General features: G+C 36.2%; 1 protein-coding gene across 2 annotated transcripts; it reads right to left on the bottom strand.

Moving 5' to 3' along the window:
• Positions 1–435: 435 nt before the first annotated feature.
• LOC121316730 (cdc42 effector protein 3-like) lies at positions 436–10,099 on the bottom strand. 2 transcript variants are annotated; one of them, XM_041251850.1, is made up of 2 exons: positions 9,804–10,099; positions 436–2,855 (listed from the first exon to the last, which is right to left on the bottom strand). In XM_041251850.1, the coding sequence occupies exon 2, from the start codon at positions 2,615–2,617 to the stop codon at positions 1,745–1,747; it is 873 nt and encodes a 290-aa protein (XP_041107784.1). In that variant the 5' UTR covers positions 2,618–2,855; positions 9,804–10,099; the 3' UTR covers positions 436–1,744. The 2 variants fall into 2 exon arrangements, with proteins under 2 accessions (XP_041107784.1, XP_041107786.1); XM_041251852.1 differs by lacking the exon at positions 9,804–10,099 and adding an exon at positions 9,680–9,756.
• Between the last annotated feature and the right edge of the window lie 1,341 nt (positions 10,100–11,440).

The following is an 11,440-nucleotide window of genomic DNA, read 5'->3' as shown; positions in this document are numbered from 1 at the left end:
TAGTGATTAAAACTGCTATATTGCATGAAACAATTAATTCTTCCAGAAAAAGTTGATATTTTTCTCTCATTTTAGTTAAAATTCCATTGTTATTTAACTTCTTCAGTCACCTTATCATGCAATATGCACTGAAGTGTGAAACGTCAACATTTACCAAATAAGGTGGTAAATGGCAGAAATTATGAAGAAATAAATAGCTTTTAGTACATTTATAGGTTAATCTTATATTTTGCCAAAGTGTATTGGTAAATATCCGAAATTATCAAGAAATAGATTACTTTTCAGATACTTACAAGATAATTTTATGATTTAATGGGATGTATTATTAATGCAGGTATATCATTGAACAATGTATTTATTCTTGCATATAAATTGTCAATTAACAAAATAATCATTAGTCGAAGAATATATTTATTTCTGCATACACGTTTTCCATTAACAAAAAACACTGACCTTGAACAATGTATTTATTTTTGCATACACATTTTCCATTAACAAAATAATCATTAAAGAGCTTACAATAATGGACAATTGAGCAATTCAACATGGTACTGAACACTATTGTTATCCATTTATGTAGAACAGCCAACAGCCTGGTAACTTTGTGTATAAAACAATTCACAATGGTGTTGAAGGATATTGTACTCCAAATATGTAGTAGTTTGAAATCACACTTTGGTTAGGACATAAAACATGACAAATACAGGTACTGAATAGATATATTCACTTATTGCAGCATGGTAGACACTTGAGGCACATGAAGTTACACAGAAGACCTGAAGCCCTATAATGCGAGAAAGTGAGATATTCTGTCATTAGCCAAAGCTACTGGTTATACTTGAGATTTACAGGTAAATGTCGGAAATAAAGCAGTATCATGTTTATTTCGGACATTTACCGATTTGCCAACATTCAGACTTTTACCATAGCGTATATATGATTAAAGATGACAACAGTTTGTTTATAATGTAGTTTTTGCATTGTGACCACCATCCTACTATGGGAACATGGTATCAAAGCACAACCTTATATAACTGAACTACTGTATGTAGTGTATTATGTCTACCCAAACAAAACATATAAGAATCGAATGTTTCTAATAGCATCAGAGTTTAGCAAGAGGCCTTTATAGGTTTCTGTCTTCATAGGTAAGAAATTTTCATTAAACTTAAAGGAAATTTAAGTTTATTTATTTTTTGACTATTATTTGCCCTAACTATAACTTGTGTACCAAGTGATAGAAAAAGTAAACGGTTTCCTTTTAAATAAATTCCTATCAACACATGCTGAAAAAAAAGAAAGCAAAATAATAAAAATAGATTTCCTGAAATAGAGCATTAAAAAATGTAGCGCACACACAGGCCTACAATAATACGGTCTTAGATATTCATCTAATATGAGTATGATGAAATAAACAGTATATCATTTAATTTGGAAAAAAAATCAAACAAAAGGCACTTAAAATGTTGTTAAAAGTATACTGTTTTCTTTTTAAACAATCCATGTTTGCTTTTTAATGCATACCCTACTGAAGCACAGGGAAAATAAACTGTTGGATCAATAAAAATACTAGTAAAAATCCAATTACATATAAAGAAAGTAATGTCATTCCCCTTGTTTTACTAGAAAGGAGTGCTTTCCCAGACCACAAAACAAAGAAAGTGTGCAATCAACACCACTGGCTTTTATTCTTGTACCGTTAACAGTTTCCCTTTCTGTCCCATCGTATATAATTTAGAAATCATTACTTGTGATCCATGACGTTAAGAACCTCATCCAAAATGGAGGGTCCCAGGTCAAGTTCCAGGGACAGGAGGGACCCTGTAATATTTGAGATCGATTCCTCTGAGATGCTTTTTCCTTTTGTAAATTCAAACTGACAGTTGTTAAGGGGCTTGTCCTCTATCGATTTGACTTGCAACCAGTCGGCGTAATGTCCTGTCAAAGCTGTTGAATTATTCGCTTTACCGTTACCATTGGAGTAATGGGGAGCAGACCGTTTATATCCGTTATCACTGGTGTGTATTTTACCATTTTCAACTGGCTTATTTTTCTCTGTTAGTTTGGGCAGTATTGATTTGTCGAAAGAGACTGGGAATTGCTTTATAGGTGCCTTGGATTCGGGTTTGGGAGGGAACATCACAGAAGAAAAGATGGGCTTGGTTTTCTCTGATAATTCCTTCTGCTTTGGCTTCTCTGGAGGGTTAAAAGGCACAAGGCGTTCAGTGGTTGGAGTGAAAGTGACAGTGGAAAGGAGGGGGAGAGTAAGGGCTTGGGAGCCACCAATGGTAGGAAGGGAAATAGCGTTTTTAAGCACTGGTGAGGGAGTCTCTGAAAAAGTGGCATCTGAGGTGCTGTTCGCCCTAGAAAACTCATTGTGTCCAATAGACTGAAGATATCGTATATCTTCCTGACCAGGCAGAAGGTCATACTTCCCTTGCAGAAATGACATATCTCCGAACGCATCCTGTTCCCCTCCCTTCCCGATGTGAATGGTGTGGCGGAAGTCCCCAAGTGGTGGGCTAATCATATCGGGGGACAAGATATCCCTCAGTTTGCATTTTTTGCCTTTTTTGCTATTGGTTGCCTTGAGATAGATAGGTGTCTTAGCTGGCATCCTTCAGGCCAATTCGAAAAAGTATGCAGAAAAGAAAATAACACGAAGGCCCTCGTGGTCAATGCTCTCACATTCTTGACCTGTGGAACCTTTGATTTCTAACTAGGCTCTTTTGTCATCCAGTCAAAAACACTCTGTGGTAATTGTTCACAGCTGAGAATATTTACCCTTTGGGAAGGTAATCTTCGAAGGAGTCAATCCTATCAAGATTCTTCATGAATAGTAGGAGGCAACCTGGCTGGAAAAGAAAGAAACATGTTATCATTAACCTGATCTTCAATGAAAACCATTAGTCATACTCATAGGACTGACAGTTCCATCCTACAGATCAACTTTATGATGTTGCTTCCCTTCATTAGGCAGAATGAAAGGAGCCCAGACAGGCAACGTTGGAGTAGGAACTCCTTGGATACAGTTATTAAGCACTCTTACAGTATCAGTCCCTTCATACTGCAAGTTCATGGACATGTTACACTTGTCTATACAAAAAAGTTTAACCCATCCCCTGACTAAGAAAACCACTGGCTTTGACTTGCAGACAAAACCTCAGACAGCCTCCTGAAAATCCTGCAACTATGTCTATTTTTAACCTGTTTACATACACAGGACTTTTAAACCAACTGTTTCACAAAAGAGTTTTTGAGACAGCATGCTGGCAGTTTACTATGGAAAGCTACTACAAAAAACACCAGCCCATTCAATGAACCCTTGTCTGGAAATGTAAGGAAAAAGCCACACTGCAGTCTGAATCATTATTTTCAATGACAGGGTTTATCGTGGGCAAAGGGTGCCACATAGCTTTGACACACTGTACTATTGTACCTCATCCTGACTGAATCATTTTTAACAGAAACTTTATGAATATATCTTTTTTTTTTTTTTTTTTTTTTTTTACAAAAATGTGCCTTAAGGAGGCTTATACATATCAGATGAGGGGTCTTTATTTTAGAACCATGCCTAAATCCCTGGTTTTTAACAAGATAATTGGATTCTCCCAGGTGATGTGAAAGATATGGACTTAAACATGTGTCAATGTATTGCTTAGGTACATGTTACCTAAGACTACCTTACCAGAGTAACTTAAAGCAATGGAATGTACTTTAACAATAGTCATATTATAAATCTGAAGAATAATTAACAAATACTTTGTGGGATTATTGACAAGTTGCTGCTTTAAAAATGTGTAGCATTTCGTCTTGAAATTAATATATAGTAATAAACTCATCTGAATATTGAAGACTTTCCATTACAAACTTATAGCAGCTTTAATACAACAAAATATAAGCATTCCAGAATCAACCAGCATAGGCTTTACTCTGTGGTGGTTCTCAAAGGGTTAAAAGCTGTAATTCAAAAGGCCTGTAGTCCACATATTTGGATTGGGTGTGCTGCTTATTTGGATAAGCACATAGGGTTTCCTGAAAGTGGCTTCTTAGAATAAACATGGAGAAAGTGAAAAAGAGCAGTGCCCTTATATAGACATGTTTACTTTCAAAAGCCTTTAACCAGTGACCTCCAGAGATGAACCATCTTGCTTTCAGAGCTGACCCGGTACAGAAATGTCTGTGCAGCCAAGTCTACCAAATACGTATCTCTGTAAAAAAAATGAGCATTCCTTTTACGCTGGGTGACAAGTTGAAGGCTTGCACATAAGCCTTACATGGCCTTTCCCCTTGGAAATAACCTCCAAAATGGCTTATTGCTCCACAGTCATTTAACAAAGCTGCACATCTGGAATATAGCTGGACACTGCAATCCAAGTTACACACATAGGTATGATAAAAGAACACATATAAAATATTAAGCAGGTTTTTAGTATTTTATTTAATTGGGCCCTTGGTCTGCATATGGGTGAATATAGTGTAAAATACCAGGAATTGTCATGATTGCTCTGACTTTTATTGATTTATTTTATTGTGCCATTATTCATAGGCTTAAAGTTGGAACCACAATTTATGCCACACATGTAAGACCTTTCTTTGCTTGTTATTAATGTTCTATAGAAACAGAAGCTAACAAAACATATACCTGGGGCACTGAAATGCATTTCAGTAAAAACTAAGCAGTTTCCCAGGTTTGATTAATTCAATAATTTCCTCTCTACATAGAGCTGTCAAACTGTTTTTAGCATCTCATTTAGAGTGACTGTAATATGGATGTAACAACAAGTATGATCAACGGGCACATCTGTACAGATCTGATTAGAGTTTAATTAAAGGGTGTTGAATAAAAGACAAAAGGAATGCACATTAAAATAAGGATACAGTTATACAAGTTAAGGCATGTTAAATGTAAATTTGCCTGTTCAATTAACATGGAATGGAATCATTACAAAATGTCTCAAATGTATACTACAGGGTTATTGATTGGCTAATATATGTGTAGGTTGCTTTATGCGGTACACATGTTAATATAACAAACACACAGATATTCACTACCTTTATATCAATATTATATACTGCTTTATTGCTTATTATTCACTGATTTATTGTTTCAATACAAGGTACAAAATCACATTATGATGGCTTGTGCTCATAACATTCATTTTATAATAGTGATATCTCTGTTTCTCATTGACTGAGGGTTAAGGGGTGCTTTGGGTACCAAGTATTCAAGCAGGAAACTGCTGTACTGATGTCTTGATGTGGTTAGTCTGTAATGTGATGCTGCACAGCTTGCAAAACTAGAGTTCTGATTGGCTGAAAGCTCAGCAGTCCATAATGTTCTGCACATCATTTTTTAATTACTGACATCAGTAGACATCAGACATGGAATGGTGTGGCCACTCATCTGCCTGCCTCAATAATAGCACTTAAGTGTTTGTCTGAGGGCATCAGTTCAATTTCAAGTGCCACAGCAGCTTTTTCGGAAGCCTCTTCATCACACTACAAATATACCTGCCACATGCTGCCACTAAATTTAGACAGTGAAAGAGAATGCAAGGCACATGACTTCTGGGGCACTCTGAGTTGCTGCACCCTGTGTTTGACCTGACCTTCAGAACACACGCTCTTAATGCATCTACTGTTCAGCACACTGTGTTTTCTGAATGCCCACTTTCAGCCATCTTGTTGGCTGATTTTCTAATGTTTATATTATTTGATTAAGATGTCTTCAAATGATTACTATTATTATTTTGTTTTTTTGGCCACTCTACATCCTTTATCGTGTTTCAAATGTAGTAAAGCAGTAGACGAGCGATTTCTTAGGGGATAGCAGTTGAAGTCAATGCATCTCTTGTTTGCTAAAGCAGTTCCTGAAGGCAGTAAAACTTATAAACAGCTTAAAATATCACAAAAACAAAGTGTTCTTGAAGTTGTGATGCAAGATAAATATGTTTTCAGCTAAATTGCATCAATACAGAAATACCATTTCAACACATTCTACGATCTATTGGGACAGTATTAAATTCATAAATATGTACTTTATCACTGGAGGACAAACAGATATTAGTTTTGCTAAACATATAATAGATGTTAATTAAAGACTGCAGTAAACATTTTGAAATACTTGTTTGAGGGAAAAATAAATAATAATAAATACAAATGAAAACAGCACCAGTAATAAGTGCCATTTATTTTGTAAAAATAATAATAAAAAAAAAACAATTATAATAAAAACTAACTCAGTAAAACTAAGAACCTAAGAAGGTCAAGAACAAAAAATAATTTATCAAGAGGCCTACCACATAGTCTCTACTAAAAGTTGTCCATTCTCTTTGAAGTCCCCAAAGACTAAAGCACCTTGGTTTTACTTGGTAAGCACTTTCCCTCAATATGAGTAGAACTATCAAAAGGCCTGTCTGGGTATAACAGAATTACAGCCTGACTTAACTCATACAGAATCTGAGATTGGACCTTCTGACCCAGAGTCAAGAGTGTTACCTAACCAGACGTCAACACTCGTATTAACCAGTGGGGTTACGTTTCTACTTTCCACAATCTGGTTCTGGAAATCATCATTGATGAACATGCTGTTTCTGCAATTGCCAAACAAACGCTCTGCAAGCAGAGGATGAAATGGTCTGATTGAACACGTAGGGCTCAAAAGAGGAAAAGATGTCAGTTCGCACTACAGTATCTCTATCCACCCTTGCAAGCGTCTAATATGATTTCCCTGTAGAGGTACAGAATTCTACTTCAAAGCAGCAACGTGTTTTTTGTATCGCGGGCTCAATGAGAATCGTACACAGAATGAAGATTGAAACACTGGGCAGGTTTAGTTACCATCACTTAAGGATCTGATATCATTGGACCAGTCTTAGTTTTACCCTGTGCTGTTGAAAAGGTACATTTCATCAATATGGAAAATGCAATGTAGTTTAAAGTAAAATCAAATATGTTGACTAAGTCCTGAAGGGCCAATAATAAAACAAACACTGTAAAATAGTCTGAAGGGATTCTGTTAGAAAGAAGAAAAAAACAAATAACATTGGGATTGATTGAGGTCAAAAGATTTATCCTTAGGATGCTGAGTTATAATGTTGAACCAGAACATCAAATGAATAAATACTGTAGCTGCTGCCTCTGGTGAGTTGTGTCTCCAAAGATGCATGAGCAGCCACAATTCATATCGACTTTGAGGATGTGCTATTTGCTCAAGTAGCAAAGGAAGACAAATGCAGCACATTACAGTTGCTAACAGCATATAAACAGCAATGTACAAATGTTGAGCAACTATACTCTTTATAGGAAAGGCATTGGTTTGAGTTGTTTTATGCCTAAATTGTATGATGTATTTGCAGTTATCCCCATAGACTCATCTATTTACTATTCCATTGCAGTAAACGGTTATTTTAATGTCCATTGAAGTTCTGAATATTTTTATTTTTTAGGTTTTTTTTTTTGCTGAAAGGGGAAGAGACTGTAATTGTTCCTTTTATTTTAATACAACTTTTGGAGTAATATTTATTATCCATATGGGGATGCGGCACTAGATAATGAAAACACATACCTACAATTAGCATCAAAGCATCAAAGTCTTTTATCTGTTTATAGTAAGGTTGTCAACACATGTCTTTTGAACCCAACTTGCTATTTAGAGGCCTCTATTTAAATTTGCACCCTCAGGACAAACGTATGTCTTTACCAGCAGGTGACTCAGCGCCACCCATTAAGTATCAAGAAATGCCAAATACTTTCTGTATTTCAATATGGTTCTAAAGAATGAAAGCTCTCAGTACCTGAAGAGGAAATAGACATTTGTGCTGATAGATATTGTGTATAGAGTAGGAACGAGGTTAAGCTTATCCAATACAGAAAAATCTAAAAAGAATGTTTGAAGTCTTCAAGTCCAGTCTAGGAATTAGGCTTATAAATAACTGACATTGTTGCTATTGCTGCTGTGGTCTACCCTTCAAGAAAGATATGGAAATGTTGATTTCTATCCATTTTTGTTCTTTCCAGACAGGCAAGAAACTACACTTGTTACTTTTTAGCACCTTGTATGCTCAAATAACAGCTAGTTACTGTATATTCAGTTTTCAATACCTATGCAACTGCCGTTATATACTGTATTATGGACTACCCTTGTAGCTCTCAAGGTGGCACTCCAGTAAAGGACCTTGTTCCTTTACTTCCTTTCTTACCGTAATTATTGAATTGAATGTTTTTAATTAAATAGTGCAGGAAAGGGTTGCAACAATGTCCTGGTCTGTCCAAATAGATGAGGTACAGTTCTGGTACAGAAACATACCATCTGTATATTCAATCAAGGATAAAATAGAACATAGAGTTTTATTAAAAGAATCAGCAGAAGTTGCTTGCAAGGTATAGACATTTATGGTCCATCCAATCAGGTGTCAGACTGTGAAAACATATGTTGCCATGACATTCATTCACAGTAATAACAACAAGTTTTTTTTAGCAATTTCATTGGATGTCGGCATGCAGTTCCCATTAGTCCAGCCAAATATAGCGTGATAAATTTGATATATCACGAGTAAGATTATAATTAGAAAACTGGTGGCAGGTCCTCGGCTGGATTGACCCCTGAGAGTTACAGATGAGTGCCACTGAATCTTGTTTGCTGCAGAAAACAAATTCTTGATGGGACTCAATGCTGGGTGCATTGCAGTTTACTAAAATCCTCAACAGCTGTCAGAGACATCTACTGTAACTGACCGACGATTACTACTGCAACATTTATTTTAATAGTGTGCAATGCGTCGGTCCTACCACTAACTGTTTATTATTATTGTTATTATTATTATTTAAAAAAAAAACAGGTTCAAGTAACATTAGGACTGATTAATTTTGTATTGAACAGTTGGGCCAAGACACGCATTGTGTTAACAAGTTTGGTCGAGTCTTTAATGTGGTTTAACCCTAACAATTGCAGTCTCCTTATTGAAACGAGTCTCTTGTGAGAAAGCCTCCTAAACTCAGTTGGTATTTTCCAAGCACCTTGCCATGACCTCTTGTAAATTCGATAAGCTCCCATAAACCTGTACCAGTTCCCCCATACTGGCTTTCCTTTAAATGAAGGCAACTGGATTTGAAATGCAAGACAACTACAATAACAAAACTGAATGAGCAAAGTGCTTTTCATGTCAGGACGCATGCAATTCAATTATTATTATTATTATTATTATTATTATTATTATTATTATTATTATTATTATTATTATTATTATTATTATTTCAGTGGAGAAAACAACTAATGTATGATAACTCTGTAAGGCTGCATTGAGTTTGACTTTTATCCAATAAAGTAATTTTCATTCCAACAGTGAACACTGGTAGCTGTATCTGGGTCGTGTTAATAATAGACATGGTGTAACATTGTTTGTTCCCTACGTTTCTATGAAACATTATAGTTGCTGTACTAAGATAAGTACTTGACATTATTACTTTCACTTGAAAAAATATGGAAGGAGATTCATGGCGTGTTACTCTAAAGAAAATCCACAAAGCACAGTTATTCATGCATTCTGTTTTAACTACTCATTCGTTATCCCTTGTTTAGATCCACACAACAAAGAGTATTAGTAAAAAGAAAACATAAGTCATAAGTTATTTTCTTCTCCTAGGAACCCTGCTGATAAATCTATAAGCTTCTTACCTTATCTTCTTGCCGCAGAGTTGCCTGCAAAGCATAGCCCATGTGCTTCAGTCAAAACCCTGAGATCAACTGAAATGAAAATGGTTAAAAGAGGACAGCTGGTTAAGTTTCTTTTCAGACTCACCCATAGACAGAAGCATCCAACACCTGTGTCAGTCTGTCATACCCTTCCTTCCTCAGTCCAGCCAGCAAACAAAATTCAAATTTTCAAATAAACCAATCCAGCTCTTTCAAGAGGGAAGGAATGGGTGTGGAAGTTTGTACAACACAGAAGCACAAAGTTGCCCTTGTATGCAACAGGTATTTCTTTAAGTCCTTTACTTAAATGATGTGATGTGGGAACTGGTCGCTTTTGATAAATTGAGTTCTGTGAAGCCAGATGGCAGAAGGCAGTCACATCACAGGCAGAGCCGTGCTGTGGGCCAGCCTCTCTCTCTCTCTCTCTCTCTCTCTCTCTCTCTCTCTCTCTCTCTCTCTCTCTCTCTCTCTCTCTCTCTCTCTCTCTGAGATGAGAGAATTGAAGAACTCGACCGAAATCCTGGCAGATCAGTGGAACTCTCAAACAAAAAAAGCTGTGTGCTCGGTCACCCAGACGCGACACATTGGGTATTTTTGGACCTTTGCAAAAAACAAGCCATTTCCTTTTATTCTCTTTAAATTAGTGGTTAAATGGAAAGGGACGAGAAACTTTTTAAAAGTTATGTACACCCATACACCATCCATATCCTATGCAAACAAGAACACCCTGCCAAAAAAAAGTACAGAAAATATTATGTAGTAGACTTATTTCTTAATGTACTTTGTTTCTCACTTCTTCTGGGGCATAAAAAAAACAGTTCTAAAAGGTGTGACGTGATTTCAACTTTATGACCTACTATTGACCCTAACCTGGAACATGTAACGTCTTACAAATTTCACACTTCAAGTGTGAGGGAATTGGGGGAGTATGACACTCTAGTGGGAAAGCTGATCCTCGCTCTCATTACAGAAAAACCCTTATCAACTGATTTTCAACAGCACTGCACTGGCAATGCAATGGTCCAGAGTTATGGGGCAAGGGTAATTGGTAGAATGGAACCACAGCATTAACATATGGTACAGTGGTGCTGTCTTTCATCTGAAGGCACTGGAGCACCACAAAAATATAAATTTTCTTGAACATAAATTATTATACAAATTCACATTTTATTTCTAGTACCGGGAACACATATAATAAGAAATGCATTTATTTAATTTGTACAAGTATTTCCATAAAGTGCCTTTCTCCATCTTGTCAGAATGCTTTCCTTTGTTTGTGTATCTATGTGTGTCAGTGGCTTTGTTTGTATATGGGTCCAGTCGCAGTCAATGCACTGTTGCTGTCGTATTCATCAGCATTTTTAGCCTTCTTAAAGAAGCTGTTCGTAATAGAAAAAGTTCCTAATGCTCTTTGCATTGCATCAAGAGGAGCACTGACTGAATCAAACAGTTGTGTGGGAGATGTGAGTCATGTGACCTATATATGGGTGCTACTAAAGCCATGTTTCTTGGCTAATCTAACCACATGCTACCATTTGCGATTGCAATGACTTTTTGCACAAAAGTTTGTTAAGAGTTTTAAAGATGTGATACATATCAATATAGAATGTACAGATGGATATATAATGGAAACATCCTTAAACACCAGAATGGTCCACATACAGTACTGTGTAAAAGTCTGGGATCCACTAGCCTACACATACAGCCCTACGTTTTCTTTGCAATAGTTTGTTTCTCTTTTTG

This window comes from Polyodon spathula, chromosome 6 (genome assembly GCF_017654505.1).
Source record: "Polyodon spathula isolate WHYD16114869_AA chromosome 6, ASM1765450v1, whole genome shotgun sequence".
Classification (NCBI taxonomy): Eukaryota; Metazoa; Chordata; class Actinopteri; order Acipenseriformes; family Polyodontidae; genus Polyodon; species Polyodon spathula.
Note: the sequence above shows the minus strand (reverse complement) of the source record. Positions and strands in the feature narration are given on the sequence as shown.

What these genes read in the sequence shown, in the direction of transcription:
- LOC121316730 (XM_041251850.1), bottom strand. Translation starts at nt 2,617, where the DNA reads ATGCCAGCTAAGACACCTATCTATCTCAAGGCAACCAATAGCAAAAAA.